This window comes from Ctenopharyngodon idella, chromosome 17 (genome assembly GCF_019924925.1).
Source record: "Ctenopharyngodon idella isolate HZGC_01 chromosome 17, HZGC01, whole genome shotgun sequence".
Lineage (NCBI taxonomy): Eukaryota > Metazoa > Chordata > Actinopteri > Cypriniformes > Xenocyprididae > Ctenopharyngodon > Ctenopharyngodon idella.
The window spans coordinates 32,204,996-32,222,959 of record NC_067236.1 but is presented as its reverse complement, the minus strand read 5'-3'; the positions used below and the strand labels follow the sequence as shown (position 1 = coordinate 32,222,959).

The window sequence follows — 17,964 nt, the reverse complement described above, 5'->3', positions numbered from 1 at the left end:
GCTCACACTTGACTGAAACGCAGAGTAAAAGGAGCCTTGCAAATGTACTAGTAGATGTTGCCATGGAAAATATGTGTTGCAAAATAATTGCTGCTAAAAATCTGTTAAAGATAAAATAGGATCAAAGATCTTCATTGATTTTTGCATCTTTATTTTTGCTCTATTTTATTTATACTTTATTTTTAATTTTGCAATTCTTTATTTTTGTCTGAAAAAAACAAAAACCTTTTTTTTTTTTTGCTCAATACTTTATTTTTCTTTTCTTCAAGTATGTGGCATGGAATTGACCCCATACCAGATATCTTTTCATTGTACGCATGCGCATCAAACAGGGCTTGGGGAGAGTCGATCACGTCTTCAGCGCTGGAAATTCTGAATCATTTTAGCCAATCGGTTCGTTCGGACGGTTCGTTTCAATGAACTGGTTCACAACCGAGTCATCACTCTAAACAGTTCACAGAAGTTTCCGCGTCTAATTTTACTTTCGTTTTGATGTAAATTTGTTGTTTAACACTACGTGTTCATTATTATGTTATATAGAAGCGTTATCCAACAACATTATTAATAATAACAACAACAACAACAACATTATGAACATCAATAATAATTCATAACCAATTAAACATATGTTAATTATTAACAGTATTATTTCCAAACGTAACAATATTGTTTTAATCTCAGTTTTACTCTGACCTACACAAAGTGATCTACAAACGCTTCGCGAATCGGTTCGCCCGAATCATTCAAAGGAAACGGTTCAAAACGAGTCGTTCACGAATCGGCCATCACAATCAGTGCCGTATAACGGGATCTGTGATCTGACAGGGCGATGGCTCGGACAGCAAACCGAAAAAGAATGAAGCTGAACATGGAAAACGATTGTACTGCATCGTGTTGTATTTAAATGCCTGAAAAACAGAGAGTGACGCCCCGGACAGCGGTATAGTGATGTCAGAGGAGCGTCTGTAGCCTCATTGTCTGTAATGCTGCTAAATACCGGTATTTAACGCATCCATGAGACTTGTGTTCTCCGTATTACAGTTAATTCTTGAATTTAAGATGAAATGCTGTTTATTTCTCTTCTAACACGATGTTTTCTGTACAAAATCAGTCTGTGATCAGCGAATAGTCAGTATAATGGGATTTCTGGACTGATTAACAGCAGAAGGTTTCGCATTTGTATGTTAATCGAACTAGTATGCTGGTTGATATATGTTGACAGAGTTTTGGCTGGGGGTCAGTGTTTGTTCGGACACCCCAGCCATCCCGGTGAGGTGAGAAGGTTCTCAGAACGTTCTCTAAAGGTTCTCTCAGTAACGTTCTTCCAGTAACGTTGATAGAACGTTAAGAGTAATCTGGTCTCTAAAATTGTTCTAAAGACTTTAGCACAAAAGTGTTATTTATATCATTCATGCAACCTTTTTTCTAAAATGTTTTTTTTTTTTAAATGCTACTACTTGTTTCAGAACATTCAGAGAACATTCAAAAGCAACATTCCCATAATGTTTGCATTATAGAAAGTTAACGCTCATAAAACCAAGTAATGTTTTTAAAACATTCAGAGAACATTCAGATACAATGTTTTCATTATATAATGTAATGGGAATGTTAACAAAACGTTCTTAGAGTCTATTTTGTTAGCCGGGTCGGGCCTTCAACAATTTCTAAACTGTACTTTTAAGAAGGTGAGGGTTACGACCGTGTGCCATTGCCTGCCCATGCCGGTGTCCTGCTGCGGGGCGCTCCATCACGGCTCCTCTCCGAGGAGAATCGTCCACAGCCAGGCAGGAATCAGGACTTGTTTGAGCCAGCCGCGTGCTTCTGTTGGGCTGAAGATGCTGCGGACTGCTTTCAGTTTGGAGGGAGTCGAGGAGCGGGACGAGGAACAAGAGGATGATGGAGAAGATCAGAGGGATGGTGGGATCCCGTTCATCATTAATAGGGGTGGTCTGCCCGTAAATGAGGAGACCTGGGAGAAGATGTGGCAGCACGTGGCCCGCATCCACCCGGATGGAGAAGCGCTGGGCAGGAGGATACGGGGAACCAGCGACCTGCCCAAGGTAGAGCTTTCACAGCCACCAAAACAATGTCAAAACATCCAGTCAATTTTCTTCTGAATCAGCAAAACACACATGTAGGGTTTGGAAGCTTATTTCCACCACAGAATAAACAAAGTTATTCAGAATTTTGAGAGTAAAAGTCAGAATTGTGAGATATAAACTTGCAATTGCGAGAAAAAAAGTTAGTAATAGAGTGCATTAGTGCTGCCCACTTGGTTCCAGAAGTATTTTTTCCATTCATTTCTCCCATAGGAATTTCAAAAAAGTCTTTGTTAGGACGTTATAATCCATGAACCAAACCAAGCAGCTACGAGGAGAATCAACAATACAAACTTAGATTTGAAGCCATAAAATATTTAAAAATCAGACAAAGGTACAAGATTGTGAGCTTAACAGCTTTAGTGAAGGAAAGAACTACAATCCCATGAAGCATTGTTGATTATATATAAAAACAATATGTTTTAAGTTTAATGCATATGCAAACATAAGTATTTTGAGAGCGTAGGGAGACTGACTTGATTGCATCATTCGCAGTGCTTCATGGGAGTGGGCGGAGCTACATATCTCTTTTGGCATGTTTTGCTTGTTCCAACTCTCTGATTTGTGTAATTTTCTGTACATCATCATGGTTAATGTAGATTATCGCCACTAATTCTGCCGTTAAAGGATTAGTTTAAAAATAAGATTAAATAATGTGGGCTGATGGTTTCAACAGAAGCAAATACTATTGATTTACAACCTCGAGTTGGGCTCTCTTTAAAGGCTTATAAGTTATCATTAAAAATCAATTTCCCTATCCGCTCTCTATTACTTTTTTTTTTTTTCTTCGTGGTGGGAAAAAAGCAGAATTATAAAATTCTGAATTCTGAGAAAAAAAAAATCAAAATTGCAAGATAAACTCACCATCATTAAGCTTCAACAACTCTTTCAGTCTTTATTTAAAAACATTTTCCCTAAAACTTTGAGTTAGAATTAGGGATGCACCGATACCAGTATCGGTATCGGCCCGATACCAAGCTCGTGTACTCGTACTCTTAAAAATATCCCCGATACCAAAGACCGATACCTCACGTGACGTAACTGACAGAATTTTCCGTGCACAGAGACACCGACGGCAGCAGCAGAAACAATGTCAGCCTCAGCGGTGTGGAAATACTTCAAAATTAATGATGACAATCCACACATTGCGAACTGCATGCTTTCAATCATTCGTTATCGATTAGTGAAGGCGGGATAGGCGGAATTGCGCTGAATGACACAGACCAGAAGCGCTCTCTAAGCCATAACCGACTGTATTTACGTGAGATACTCCACACGATGGACATTTTGATAACTATGTGTGCATTTGACCATTCAGGCGCAAGGAGAACTGATCGCGCGCAAGAAAGAGAGAGAGCACGCGATCCCAGTTCTCCTTGCGCCTGAATGGTCAAATGCATTTGGGTGAAAACAGGATATGTGTCAGTATCCATGGATTCGGTCTTAAAGGGACCGTAGCCTAATTAAATATTTGTCATTGATGTTAATAAAACAACAAAAGATGTTAAATAAATGTATATATGGTAAATAAACCTACTGTATCTGAAAAACAAGTTTATTTAATTCGTATCTCTATAGTATTTGTTGTATTGTTTGTAAATTTATTTTTATATAACATCAATTATATATATTGGTAATTATGCCCTTTGAAGGTTATTGGACACTGTGAAATTTTTGTTCTTCAAGTTTGTGACAAGCACATAAAAATTATTACTTTTTTCATTAGAATAATAATAAAGAAGCTGACCTACATTAATTAGTCTCACTGTGTTGTGCTTGGAAAACTGCAAAATCAAAAAAAAAAAAAAAGAGAGAAATTAATAAATGTATAGGCATCGGTATCGGCAAGTACCAGAAAAAAAATATCGGTACACGGTCCTTAAAAAATGGTATCGGTGCATCCCTTGTTAGAATAGTTTGCTAGAGCTTGATTATAAACTGTGAAAGCGACTAGTGAGTAGATGAGTTTCATGTGACGTTTAATGTCCATCACAAACTCTGTAGTCCCATTTAGACACTTGTTCGCTTTTCAAAGCAAATAAAAGCTTTAAAACAATCACAAGGGGTATCAATGAAGTATTTTTTGTCATAGAGTAAAACGTGAGAATATCATGAGCTTTTCACCACAGACCTTATTTCAGAGGTTTAACCAAAATCCTATTAAAATTTGCAACTTGTTTATGTCTTTTGGCCAACAGAAACACATCATCCCTGCAGCACCATATAGTGGTATCAGTAACAGTTTGTAGACTGATTTCCATTTGTCTTTGTGACTTTATTCCTTTAATTCATCCCTTGTGGATTGATTAAATCCTACGCATCTAATCAGTATCCAGTGAGTTGAGCTGCACAGTCATACTGTTACTGATTCAATGCTGGATATATACAGCACAAAAATAAATACTGAAAACCCTAAATGTTTATTATCTATTGACATTGACTAATCAGCCTGGCCTGTGTATCGCAGTCTGTTATTAGTCACAGTGAGGTGATGTCATTCTCAAGATGATTACTGTTATTCTTCCGTGACTCTGTAGATTCCAGTACCAAGTGTGCCTACATTCCCGGCCAGCAGCAGCATTCCTCATCGCCTGGAAGCCATTCAGAGATACATCAGGGACTTGCAGTATCCTTTCACACTCACTGCCATGCACTGCAGGAGATCATGCTCCTACTCAGTATTTTTGTCAAAATTATGCGAGTGTGTACTTAATGTAAGAAGAAATATTTCTCAATGGTCTGCTCAGCGTTACAGGCAGTCTGTGATTAAATGTGATTTTGACCCAATGCATGTGATTATTGATATGATATTTTGTCAAAAGATCATGCAGTATATCCACTTTCATTATATATTGTTTTTGACTCTTAATATAGGTTATTCTCTGTAAACTCTGGTGATACAGCAGATTGTTTGTGCTCTGTGCTTAACATTGTCTGTCAGATACAATCACACTGGAACACAGTTCTTTGAGATCAAGAAGAGCAGGCCACTCACAGCGTAAGTCCAGTTCACATATCTGCTCCCTTCTTTTATCATTTCATCCTTGAAATAAAAGCCGTGAGAGTCGTGCCGCTGGCCTGTAGCATCATGCGCCATTCAGAATTTTACTTGGAAAGACTGTTACATTTCAATTCAATATCTGAATTTGAATTTCGGTAGCAAAAAGGATGCAACATTGTAATTTAAATTTAAGGAAGTAGAAATAAAATGGAATGGTATTCCAAAAATATATTTAATTTTCTGTGTCAATTACCCATAAACATATTTCCAGAAACATATTAATAATCAATGTTTGAAATGCCACACATAGATGCTTGTTTAATTCTATTTAGTACATTTGACAAATTAACTTTTTTTTTTAATAAACCTGGAAGAGCATGTCAATTTCCAGAATACCTTAACTGACCAAATAAATTATATAATCAGTAAATTAAAATAATTTTGACCTAATAATAATCAATATGGTGGACATTTTGTGGTGGAAAAATTGAAATCTGTTTCAATGTTGATTGTACTGACAGTGTTGAACGTAGTGTAGAGCAATATGTTAAAACAAATGTATTATACATGTCAGGGCATAATTAGTTAAAAATAATGATGTAATTATGATTTGTTGAAAAACTTGTAGCTCTGAGCAGAAGACACAGGAAGCAGCAGAGGACGATATGGCTTTAATAATGATATCAGATAAAGAAAATCTTATTTCACTATGGAAGTGATAGAAACATTACAGTGTAAATAAGCCCATTAGACTATATTTCTTTACCTGCACAATATTCATTATTTAATACTAATGATTTTCTGAATGGTTTTGAATGTTTGTAAACAGAAAAATGCCATCATCAGATGCTTGCATTCAGACTCTTATTGCATTATTACCTTCAATTTGTTCCTCAGATTAATGGACATTGCCAAGGAAATGACAAGAGAATCTCTACCAATCAAATGTTTGGAAGCCGTTATCCTCGGAATGTATCCTTCACTTTGGAATTCACTGAAACATGGATTGAATTTATTAACATTATTAACACATATACAATGAAAACAACAGAGGACCTAATACAGAGCCTTGTGGCACTCCATAGTCCATACTTCATTTGTGTTAGATTTGACACTTCCACTTTCACACAAACAAAGTGGTAGCAGCCAGACAAATAGGTTCCAAACCATCTTAATGCTTATCTACAAATCTAATCTGTCCAAGGGAATGACATGATCTATGTCTATGATTTTTGAAGTTACATTTTACTATTTATTCATATAGAAAACAACTGTTTTAAATGATCATTAACATAGAAAAACGTAATTATTGTAAGTAGTGTATGCACGGATAAATCATGCATTTAGAAAAAAAGATGAATTTTCATTTCATTAATGTACGCAGCTGTCTGTCGAATATAACACTTAACGCAGATGACCTGTCAGTTACCTCACCAACAGCATGCCGAGTGTCGAGCGGTTTCCTCTCAGCTTTAAAACACAGTTCTCAGGGAGTCATTTCCGTCACATTGTGCTGGGTGTACACAGCGGGGGTCGCTTCGGTGCTCTGGGCATCAGCCGCCGTGAGGACCTGATGTACAAACCGCTGGAGTACAAAACCCTCAGCGACCTCCTGCAAGAGTTTCAGGCGGCCTATCGGGGCTACTGGCACACGCTGTGCAAGGTCAAGATTGGTCATTATGTGTCACATGACCCCCACAGTGTGGAGCAGATAGAGTGGAAGCATTCGGTACTGGATGTGGACAAGCTGTCCAAAGAAGAGCTGAGGAAAGAGCTGGAGAGACACACCCGGGATATGAGGCTAAAGGTACGGATGACATGCTTAGAGTTAAAGCGTATTAGTACTACATTGTTTTGCAAAATTGGAGTTAAAGTCCATGTAAATCAATATTAAAATGTGTTCTGAGTTTGTCACACCACAGAAAAATGTTATTAACCACCCAGCCAAATTTGAATGATTAAAAAAAAAATAAAAAAATACACCAAGTAAATGAAATAAGGATATACCTTGAAAAAATGAGCAGTATTCTCTGCTCTCAAACGCTGGGGGCGTGTCCGCTGTCTGCTCTGAAACCACGCCCACTCAAGAGAAAGATGCTGTCTCTCTTAACTCACTTGTCTAATGAGTCAAACATACTGATGCATATAAACAAGAATCACGTTAGAGGGATGCAAAATTTAGTAGAGTTACTGTGGACTACCTACTAATTATAACATAAGCACACAAGGCAACTTACACTCGTTGGTGGGCACGTACTGCCGACTGGCACCAGATGTCGGCGCCACAAGATGGGAGGGTGAAGGCCGGGACTGGCGATAGTCTGTTCACCCCATTCACCAATAACAGCAGATTATCAGTGAATCCCAGTTGTCTCTGATGAAAGTTTGTAAAACTATCTGGTATAAAATTATCACTCCAGAGTCTTTGTATTGTGTTTCACCTATACATTTGTAACATTTATATTGTGTTTAGAAACAATTCTCAGTATTGACTTTACACAGACTTTAATAAAGATAGCAAAATAATTCCATAAAAGATTTCAAATATATTTAAACTTTGGAACATATCTTCAAAACACAATCTGCAAAAGCATGCGTTGTTTTTTAATTGTAATCATAAAAACACTTCATAACAGATTTATAACAGGCAAAACATTAACGTAATGTGTGCAGAACACAAGTATAAAAACAATACCGTACAATGACTGAGTGAAGGTGAGGAACTTAAATACACTTGGTGATGAACTACAAACCCGATTTCAAAAAAGTTGGGACACTGTACAAATTGTGAATAAAAAAGGAATGCAATAATTTACAAATCTCATAAACTTTTATTCACAATAGAATATAGATAACATATCAAATGTTGAAAGTGAGACATTTTGAAATGTCATGCCAAATATTGGCTCATTTTGGATTTCATGAGAGCTACACATTCCAAAAAAGTTGGGACAGGTAGCAATAAGAGGCCGGAAAAGTTAAATGTACATATAAGGAACAGCTGGAGGACCAATTTGCAACTTATTAGGTCAATTGGCAACATGATTGGGTATAAAAAGAGCCTCTCAGAGTGGCAGTGTCTCTCAGAAGTCAAGATGGGCAGAGGATCACCAATTCCCCCAATGCTGCGGCGAAAAATAGTGGAGCAATATCAGAAAGGAGTTTCTCTGAGAAAAATTGCAAAGAGTTTGAAGTTATCATCATCTACAGTGCGTAATATCATCCAAAGATTCAGAGAATCTGGAACAATCTCTGTGCGTAAGGGTCAAGGCCGGAAAACCACACTGGATGCCTGTGATCTTCGGGCCCTTAGACGGCACTGCATCACATACAGGAATGCTACTGTAATGGAAATCACAACATGGGCTCAGGAATACTTCCAGAAAACATTGTCGGTGAACACAATCCACCGTGCCATTCGCCGTTGCCGGCTAAAACTCTATAGGTCAAAAAAGAAGCCATATCTAAACATGATCCAGAAGCGCAGACATTTTCTCTGGGCCAAGGCTCATTTAAAATGGACTGTGGCAAAGTGGAAAACTGTTCTGTGGTCAGACGAATCAAAATTTGAAGTTCTTTTTGGAAAACTGGGACGCCATGTCATCCGGACTAAAGAGGACAAGGACAACCCAAATTGTTATCAGCGCTCAGTTCAGAAGCCAGCATCTCTGATGGTATGGGGTTGCATGAGTGCGTGTGGCGTGGGCAGCTTACACATCTGGAAAGGCACCATCAATGCTGAAAGGTATATCCAAGTTCTAGAACAACATATGCTCCCATCCAGACATCGTCTCTTTCAGGGAAGACCTTGCATTTTCCAACATGACAATGCCAGACCACATACTGCATCAATTACAACATCATGGCTGCGTAGAAGAAGGATCCGGGTACTGAAATGGCCAGCCTGCAGTCCAGATCTTTCACCCATAGAAAACATTTGGCGCATCATAAAGAGGAAGATGCGACAAAGAAGACCTAAGACAGTTGAGCAACTAGAAGCCTGTATTAGACAAGAATGGGACAACATTCCTATTCCTAAACTTGAGCAATTTGTCTCCTCAGTCCCCAGACGTTTGCAGACTGTTATAAAAAGAAGAGGGGATGCCACACAGTCGTAAACATGGCCTTGTCCCAACTTTTTTGAGATGTGTTGATGCCATGAAATGTAAAATCAACTTATTTTTCCCTTAAAATTATACATTTTCTCAGTTTAAACATTTGATATGTCATCTATGTTGTATTCTGAATAAAATATTGAAATTTGAAACTTCCACATCATTGCATTCCTTTTTTATTCACAATTTGTACAGTGTCCCAACTTTTTTGGAATTGGGTTTGTAAAAGACAGACAGTTGTGATGATAGATTAGTGTCCATGGAAACTGATGAATGACAGGAAACTTGACCAAAGGAAACGTGACAAACAACTAAGTGTCCATGAAAATGAAACTAACTGAACATAAAAATGACAGAACGTCCCCCTCTGTGGAGACATGGCCTTGCACCATAAAATGGCTGAGGAGGTGGTTCAGGAGGTGAACGAAGGGCTGGTGAAAGAGGAAGTCCCGGTGGATGTGACCTGGGTGGTGCAGATGGTGGGAAGAGCCAAGGAGAAGCCCAGAGCAGGGGAAGCCAGGTGGAATCCAGCTAGGATGGAAACCCACGGCAACAATGAAGGAGGGAGGAGCCATGGCGGGGATTCCCTTGACGCAGCCATGGCGACGATCGATGGAGACAGAGCCGATAGTGGTGTAGGCCTAGGCGCATATGGAGAGCCGATGTTCCGGAACGATTTTGGAGGCCGTGACAAAGCTGCAGTGATGACCCCCCTGAGGTGAAACCGGGTACTGAGGTGGAACCAGAGCGACTGAGGGCTGATGCGAAGCTAGGGGTAGGACGGAGCCAGACGGAGCTGTAGGGGTGGAGAGACGGAGTGCAGTAGACGTCTTGTAGGTCCATGGCATAGTCACGGTGATGTCTGACCGAGGCGAAGCCAGCAGGCCGAGGGAGCCCGGTGGAGCCATAAGCCCTAACCCTAACCTAACCCTTTTGGTGCAGGGAATCATCTTCTCCAAAATCGAAATAACAGTCCATAGAGTCCAACAACAGCTCACTCACAGTGACAGGAGTATGGGTGGGGCTCAACTCCATTCCCTCGATCACCACTAAAATCTCCCACAGCAATGCAAGATATGGCCGGCTCACACACCTGGTCAGACACGTACTCAGTCGCTCCTTCTGGTGCTGGCTCTCCATCTGTGGTAGGCTCAGGCATTGTGTCCTTCTCACGTGGTGGTGTACGGCTGGACTCTGGGTTGGGCGTGGGGCTGGTGTCCTCATCGGGGCAGATCGCTGGTAGGTGTGCCTTCGCCTGGTTGCTCAGGCTGGCATGGTAAAAGACACTGAGCGAGTGGTCGTCATAGTGTGTAAGGCACGGCAGATCTAAAAAGTCCTGGGTCTGCTCCAGGCACAGGAGTTGTACATCGGCCAGGTCCATAGTGAGGGGAACAAAAAACAAGAAATAACAAATAAAAACACCGCAAAAATTTAATCATTTCTTTTCAGTCTGGTGTTCAGTAACGCTTAGTCTAAGGAAAGAAGAAGGTAGATGAGGTAATTCCAATATAAAAGTTCTTTATTAATCCATAAGGGCAAAACCTAAAAGTGTGCAAAACACAAACAATACCGGACAATGACTGAGTGAAGGTGAAGAACTTAAATACACATGGTGATGTGAACTGAATGACAGAGTGGCAGACAAACTGATGAGTGGCAGGAAATTTGAACAAAGGAAACGTGACTGAAGACAAACAAGTCAAGTCAAGTCAAGTCACCTATATTTATATAGCGCTTTTTACAATGTAGATTGTGTCAAAGCAGCTTTACATTGATAACTGGTACATTGTTTGGCTGCACAGCAGCTCTTAAAGAATAGTGTCAATGCAGGCAGATCAAAGCACTGTTGAATATCAAATGTCAAGTCAAGTGTCCCCAACTAAGCAAGCCAGAGGCGACAGCGGCAAGGAACCCAAACTCCATCAGGTGACATCAGGTGGCAGACAAGTGGCAAATTGGTGTTAAAATGGAGAAAAAAACCTTGGGAGAAACCAGGCTTAGTCGGGGTGCCAGTTCTCCTCTGGCCAACAGTGCTTTGTTACAATTCAGGTTGCTATCATAAGTCCAATAGGATCGCAACATTAAAAGTATTTATTTCAATTCCATCCAATTGAGGATCGTATTCATCACGCCGGTATGGACCGTTGTTGAGGAACTGTGTCGTGGCTGTCGTGTCGATGAGGCCTTCACAGGGGATGATCTAGTTGACTCAATCTCTGCTGATACTTCAGGGCTGCGTTGTGGTCGTGTCAAGGTGCAGGTCCTTGGTCTCACCTGGATACGGCCCGGATCCGGTTGACTACGGTGAACCTCGGGATAAACAGAAAGACTAATATTAGCGTAGATGCCATTCTTCTTCTGATGTAACGAGTACATCAGGTGTTATAGGAAGTGTTCCCGGTTCCGGCTGACCTAATTTATGCAGCGTAATAATCCTTTAACGGATTTGGAAATATAAATTGGTAATGTGTTATGGATATGCCAGGTTAAAGAGATGCGTTTTTAGTCTAGATTTAAACTGACAGAGTGTGTCTGCTTCCCGAACAATGCTAGGAAGATTGTTCCAGAGTTTAGATGCCAAATAGGAGAAGGATCTACCACCTGCGGTTGATTTTGATATTCTAGGTATTATCAGCTGGCCTGAATTCTGAGATCGCAATAGACGTGAAGGACTATAATGAATTAGGAGCTCGCTCAGGTACTGGGGAGCTAAACCATTTAGTGCTTTGTAAGTAATTAGCAAGATTTTAAAATCTATACGATGTTTAACAGGAAGCCAATGCAGTGTTGACAGAACTGGGCTAATATGGTCATACTTCCTGGTTCTAGTAAGAACTCTAGCTGCTGCATTTTGTACGAGCTGTAGTTTATTTATCAGGCGAGCAGAACAACCACCCAGTAGAGCGTTACAGTAATCTAGCCTTGAGGTCATGAACGCATGAACTAACTGTTCTGCATTTTTCATTGAGAGCATATGTCGTAGTTTAGATATATTTTTAAGATGGAAGAATGCGGTTTTACAGATGCTAGTAACATGGCCTTCAAATGAAAGATTGGTATCAAAGAGCACACCCAGGTTCCTAACTGACGACGAAGACTTAACAGAGCAGCCATCAAGTGTTAGACAATATTCTAGGTTATTACGTGAAGAAGTTTTTGGTCCAAAAATTAGAATCTCTGTTTTTTCTGAATTTAGTAGTAGGAAATTACTGGTCATCCAATTTTTTATATCAGCTATGCATTCCGTTAATTACAACTAACAACTAACAACTAAGAGTCCATGAAAATGAAACTAACTGAACTTAAACATGACAGTGATTTAGGGTAAAGCAAAAACATAGTTTGGAAGATGGTTTTATGATGTACTTGCTCATTATTTATATTTTGTTATTTTCAAATGAAAAAAGGTCACATAGAGTAGCATTAAATCTGAAGCTTGTAATTTCGGCACCCAATGGAGTTAGAACATTTTTGTTTCCCAAACAATTCTATCACACTGCCTTGTGAAAGCTTGTTTCCCCCAGGGAATAAAACATCAAAAAAGATAATTGCAACTTTTTCCTACAATTTTATATCTCACAATTCTGCCTGGTGGAAACAAACTTCCATACTGCCTAAAAACTAATGAGAGTTTGTGTCTTGACCAGCCTTACCTGTTGAAAAGCAAATGTTTGATGCCTGTGAAACCTGTAACAAACGCACCAATTTTTATCGCAATAATATGCTGTTTTACAAACCCTGCTAATAGTGTGTACTCCAGAAGGTTGGCAATAGATTTCATGTGTCTTCTTGCTGTGAAATCTTTACTGATTTTTATCAAGTAAACATAAGTATAACTTTGGTGTTGTTAGTAATATTTCAAGAAGAACACTTACTGGACTGAAGCAGCTTTGGTTCACTTGATTATCCAGACATCATTTTTTACAAAAATCATGAGAATCAAATATGATCATCAGGCTTTTGAGGAAGGTTTATGTGTTCATCTCTCAATCATCATTGTATTGCATTGCATTATACACTGATCAGGCATAACATTATGACCACCTTGCTAATATTGTGTTGGTCCCCCTTTTGCTGCAAAACAGCCCTATTCCGTCGAGGCATGGACTCCACTAGACCCCTGAAGGTGTGCTGTGGTATCTGGCACCAAGATGTTAGCAGCAGATCCTTTAAGTCCTGTAAGTTGCGAGCTGGAGCCTCCATGGATCGGACTTTTTTGCTCAGCACATCCCACAGATGCTCAACTGGAATGGGATTTGGGGAATTTGGAGGCCAAGTCAACACCTCAAACTTGTTGTTTTGCTCCTCAAACCATTCCTGAACCATTTTTGCTTTGTGGCAGGGCGCATTATCCTGCTGAAAGAGGCCACAGCCACGAGGGAATACCGTGTCCATGAAAGGGTGTACATGGTCTGCAACAATGCTTAGGTAGGTGGTACGTGTCAAAGTAACATCCACATGGATGGCAGGACCCAAGGTTTCCCAGCAGAACATTGCCCAAAGCATCACACTGCCTTTGTTGGCTTGCCTTCTTCCCATAGTGCATCCTGGTGCCATGTGTTCCCCAGGTAAGAGACGCACACGCACCTGGCCATCTCGTGATGTAAAAGAAAACATTATTCATCAGACCAGGCCACCTTCTTCCATTGCTCTGTGGTCCAGTTCTGATGCTCACGTGTCCACTGTTGGCTCTTTCGGCGGTGGACAGGGGTCAGCATGGGCACCCTGACTGGTCTGCAGCTATGCAGCTCCATACGCAACAAACTGATTCACTGTGTATTCTGACACCTTTCTATCAGAACCAGCATTAACTTCTTGAGCAATTTGAGCTACAGTAGCTCGTCTGTTGGATCGGACCACACGGGCCAGCCTTCGCTCCCCACGTGCATCAATGAGCCTTGGCCGCCCATGACCCTGTCCCCAGTTCACCACTGTTCCTTCCTTGGACCACTTTTGATAGATACTGACCACTGCAGACCGGGAACACCCCACAAGAGCTGCAGTTTTGGAGATGCTCTGACCCAGTCGTCTAGCCATCACAATTTGGCCCTTGTCAAACTCGCTCAAATCCTTACGCTTGTCCATTTTTCCTGCTTCTAACACATCAACTTTCAGGACAAAATGTTCACTTGCTGCCTAATATATCCACCCACTAACAGGTGCCGTGATGAAGAGATAATCAGTGTTATTCACTTTATCTGTCAGTGCTCATAATGCTATACCTGATCGGTGTGTTTTAAAACTACAGAGCTTTGATCATACTGTTATAAACATCTCACTGATTTACATTACAAGCATCAGAATTCCATCTCACTTTTTGTCCATATAAATATCAGCATCTGCACCAAATTGCATATACTCAGTTTGAGATTCAAATTGAGCTGTTTTTTCCTTCATATTGTCACTATATCAGACTGTATGAGCCAGAAATGCCGGATGTATCAAATATTATACTTAATAAAAGAATTTTTAGTGTCAATAAACTGTTTGATTTTTTTCTGCCTGCTATGTGAGATGTTACTCTTGTGTTTCAGATCGGTAAAGCTGCTCCTCCGTCGCCCTCTAAAGACCGAAAGAAGGATGTGGGATCTCCTCTGAGGAACCCGGGCAGCCCAATGCGCAAGAACAGCCACAGCGACAGACGGTACCTACAGATCACTCACTACACAACATTAGAAACTCTAGCTGTTCTAACACTAGGTGGCGCTGTTTCCACAGGCTGTCAGTGGAGAAGAGAGCGGGGCCTGCAGCGGATCTGAACGGATACCAGATCAGGGTGTGAGAGATTCGACATGAAGAGGATCCTCTGCTCACTCACACCTCAAACCATTCATTTAGCCACATTAGAAACATGCACCATATTTATATTAATTTCACATTTAATCTGTAAATACAGTGCAGTTAGCCTTTAACTCTAGTAGTAGACTAATGTACAGGCTCGTCTGTAGTGCCTTTGATCAGAAAAAAATGATTCTCTTCCTTGTTTTCCAGCACAAATATCTAAACATTCTTAAATCAAGATACATTTACTGGAGAAGCAAAATGACTTCAGATATTAAGCCTTGTTTGTATCTTGTTTGTTAAATGAATTGAGTTTGTGCTTAAAAAAAAGAATAAGGTCAGCTTTTTTTTCTGATTTCAGTGGCAAATATTTGTTCTTTTCAGCAAAAACCCAGAAAATATTTTTTCTTCTCCAGTAAATGTATCTTGATTTAAGAATGTTTAGATATTTGTGCTGAAATTAAGACATTCTTAAGACATTAAGATATTCTGAGGAAGAAGATGATTTTTTGCAGTGTGCTTATACAGTCTATGATAATATGAGCATGTAAATCAGCAGACAGGGTTCAGTGGTTCTTCAGTGAATGCAGCACTCGCCCCTTTGGGTTTTTAGGTTTTATATATTTTTTAATTCTTGAAAGACGTCCTCAGTTACACATTACAAGCAACATTTGAAGTCAACATGAAATGATAACTGACTAAATTCACGCTGCTGCTCTTATTAAGAACGTTTCATCAGTTCACAATATGCTAGAGAAATAAATGTTTGTCTTCATAATCGTTCATCAAAATGTAATAACTTGCTCCACTTCTGAAACGTCTTTCTCTTTCAGCTGATGTCATCAGACCACCTGTCAATCACCTGTTTTCTCTGTTAAACGAGGCATTTGACTGGAGAAATAATGAGTTGTGGATGTGAAGATCATTTCATGTTGACTTTAAGAGGATCGTGATGCAGTTTAAGCGACAGTCTGTTTCATTAGTTGAGATTCTCCTACACAACATGAACATGAACACACACCTTTACACACTGAAGCCAAACTGAAGCGCACTGATATCTGAAGGAGACACTGATGATGATGATGCTGGTGCTGTTAAATCTTCTTCTCGTCGTCTGTCTCACGTTCTCATGATGCATTAGAAACACTTGATTCCTGCCACATGATTAATTACCTGCGTGTGATTAACAGATGTTTCCTCACGCCACTGGAATGTCATTCATACACTTTTGTGACACTTGAAATTGAAATGTACAATAAATTCTTTTGTCAAATGAAATGTTGTTTCCGTCACACGTGACATGATATACGCTGATGATTTACAGTGTCAAACGAGAACTCACAATAATAAGAACTAGTGTATGTATACACATCACAAAATAGTGAACTGCTCATAATTATATATAGTTAAAGTTATTAAAAGTGAGAGAAGTGTTGAGGTTGAGGTTGTGACCGATCAGACTCTGACTCTGACTCTGTGTCCGATCTGAAAAATTATGTGACGCTTCATCCTAAAACCATCAAAAACACTAGACCGGTTTACTACAGAAAACACTGAACATGGATTTAATTCACTTTTACACTGAGTGACATTCACTCGATTCCCAGTTGCAGTTTTTTACCTTTTAAGGAATTTGTTTTCTAACTATTAAATGTCAATGTCAAAGTTTTATATGTCATAAATATTCAATTAGAATAAGATATAACAATATTAATATGGTAACACTTTACAGTAAGGCTCCATTAGTTCCCTTTCGATACTTCACTCGTACTGCGTCTGCTAGATGCAGTGGGGAAAACTTTTTCTCCAATTACTGAAGCCTTTTTCAATCATGCAGTGAAACTGCACGGCCATTGGTTTGTGCAGTTGTAATGAAACAAACCAATGACGAGGCAGCGGAGCTGCACGAGCCTATGGCGATGAAGCCCGCCAGAGCCCGTCAAAATGGGCTGGGTCATCTGGCTATATAAGCGGGTATCTCGGCATAGGATCTCAGATTTATTCTCCTTCAGTGACGACGATCTTCTCCTCGCTGCACTACGAGACTCGAAGCCTTCTTGCCGTTTACACGCCTCACAGCAGATCTAGCTGACTCAGGGCCTGCTCTTCTTCAGTTGATTGCCACTCTGGAAGCAGCTTGATCAGCACGCTGCTCACGAGCCGCCTTCAGCGTCCGAGAGCACCTGTTTCAGCGCATCCCCTGCCGCCATCTGTCAGGTGAGCATACAGAGCATACAGAGCTCTCACTTTGAGAGCGCGAATCTTGCCTCCCTGCGTTCACGGACTGCTTTCTCTAGAAATCGGCTCCTTCCCTCGTTCTATACTTTTCTCTTTCTCTCAAGCTGAGGTGAAGAAACAGTGGGTCACAGGGCCAAGTGAATGGAACTAAGTGAGCTCTCGCTGGTCTGTACCATGGTGTCTCACTCTTCCTGCAGCGCGCTCTGGCCATACAGCAGCTCGCGGCCACCTTCAAAGTTAAGCACCATCTCTGGTGCTACAGCTGGGCCTGCTTTGCATGCGGCCCCTACAGTACTGGCTGAACTTCGGGTTCCGCCCCATGCTTAGCGTCACGGACACTTACGTGTCAGGTTGAACCAGGCTTGCGTGGCAGCCCTGGCCCCTTGGAAGAAACCTTGTTGGTTCGAGCAGGGTGTGGCTCTGGGAATGGTCTGCAGGAGGAAAGTCATTTCGACAGATGTGTCCAACATAGGTTGGAGAGTTCTGTGCGAGTGCAGATTGGCTTGCGTGTCCTGGTCGAACGAGGAAAGCCAGCTACACATCAACTGCCTGGAAATGCTGGCAGTTTGTCGAGCCTCTCAAACCTTCCTGCCAGACCTAGAGGGACACTACGTTCTGATCCGCTCAGACAGCATGACAGTGGTGTCCTACATAAATCGGCCTCACCCCGAGGCGCCTCTTCACTCTGGTTAAACACCTCTTGGAATGGGCACACCTCAAACTGCGTTCA

At 40.6% G+C, this 17,964-nt stretch overlaps 1 protein-coding gene across 2 annotated transcripts in view; it reads left to right on the top strand.

Annotated features, from left to right (window-relative positions):
* The first annotated feature begins 756 nt into the window (after positions 1-756).
* vash1 (vasohibin 1) overlaps positions 757-17,964 on the top strand; it is a 33,098-nt gene continuing 15,890 nt past the window's right edge. Inside the window, exons 1-8 of one of the 2 annotated variants that reach the window (XM_051868244.1) lie at positions 758-999; positions 1,683-2,060; positions 4,637-4,725; positions 5,041-5,097; positions 5,998-6,072; positions 6,526-6,907; positions 14,750-14,859; positions 14,934-16,274. In XM_051868244.1, the coding sequence (XP_051724204.1) occupies positions 1,719-2,060; positions 4,637-4,725; positions 5,041-5,097; positions 5,998-6,072; positions 6,526-6,907; positions 14,750-14,859; positions 14,934-14,997 (1,119 nt within the window). In that variant the 5' untranslated portion in view covers positions 758-999; positions 1,683-1,718 and the 3' untranslated portion in view covers positions 14,998-16,274. Of the gene's footprint in view, positions 2,061-4,636; positions 4,726-5,040; positions 5,098-5,997; positions 6,073-6,525; positions 6,908-14,749; positions 14,860-14,933; positions 16,275-17,964 lie in introns of those variants that run through there. The other variant, XM_051868243.1, reaches the window with a different exon arrangement.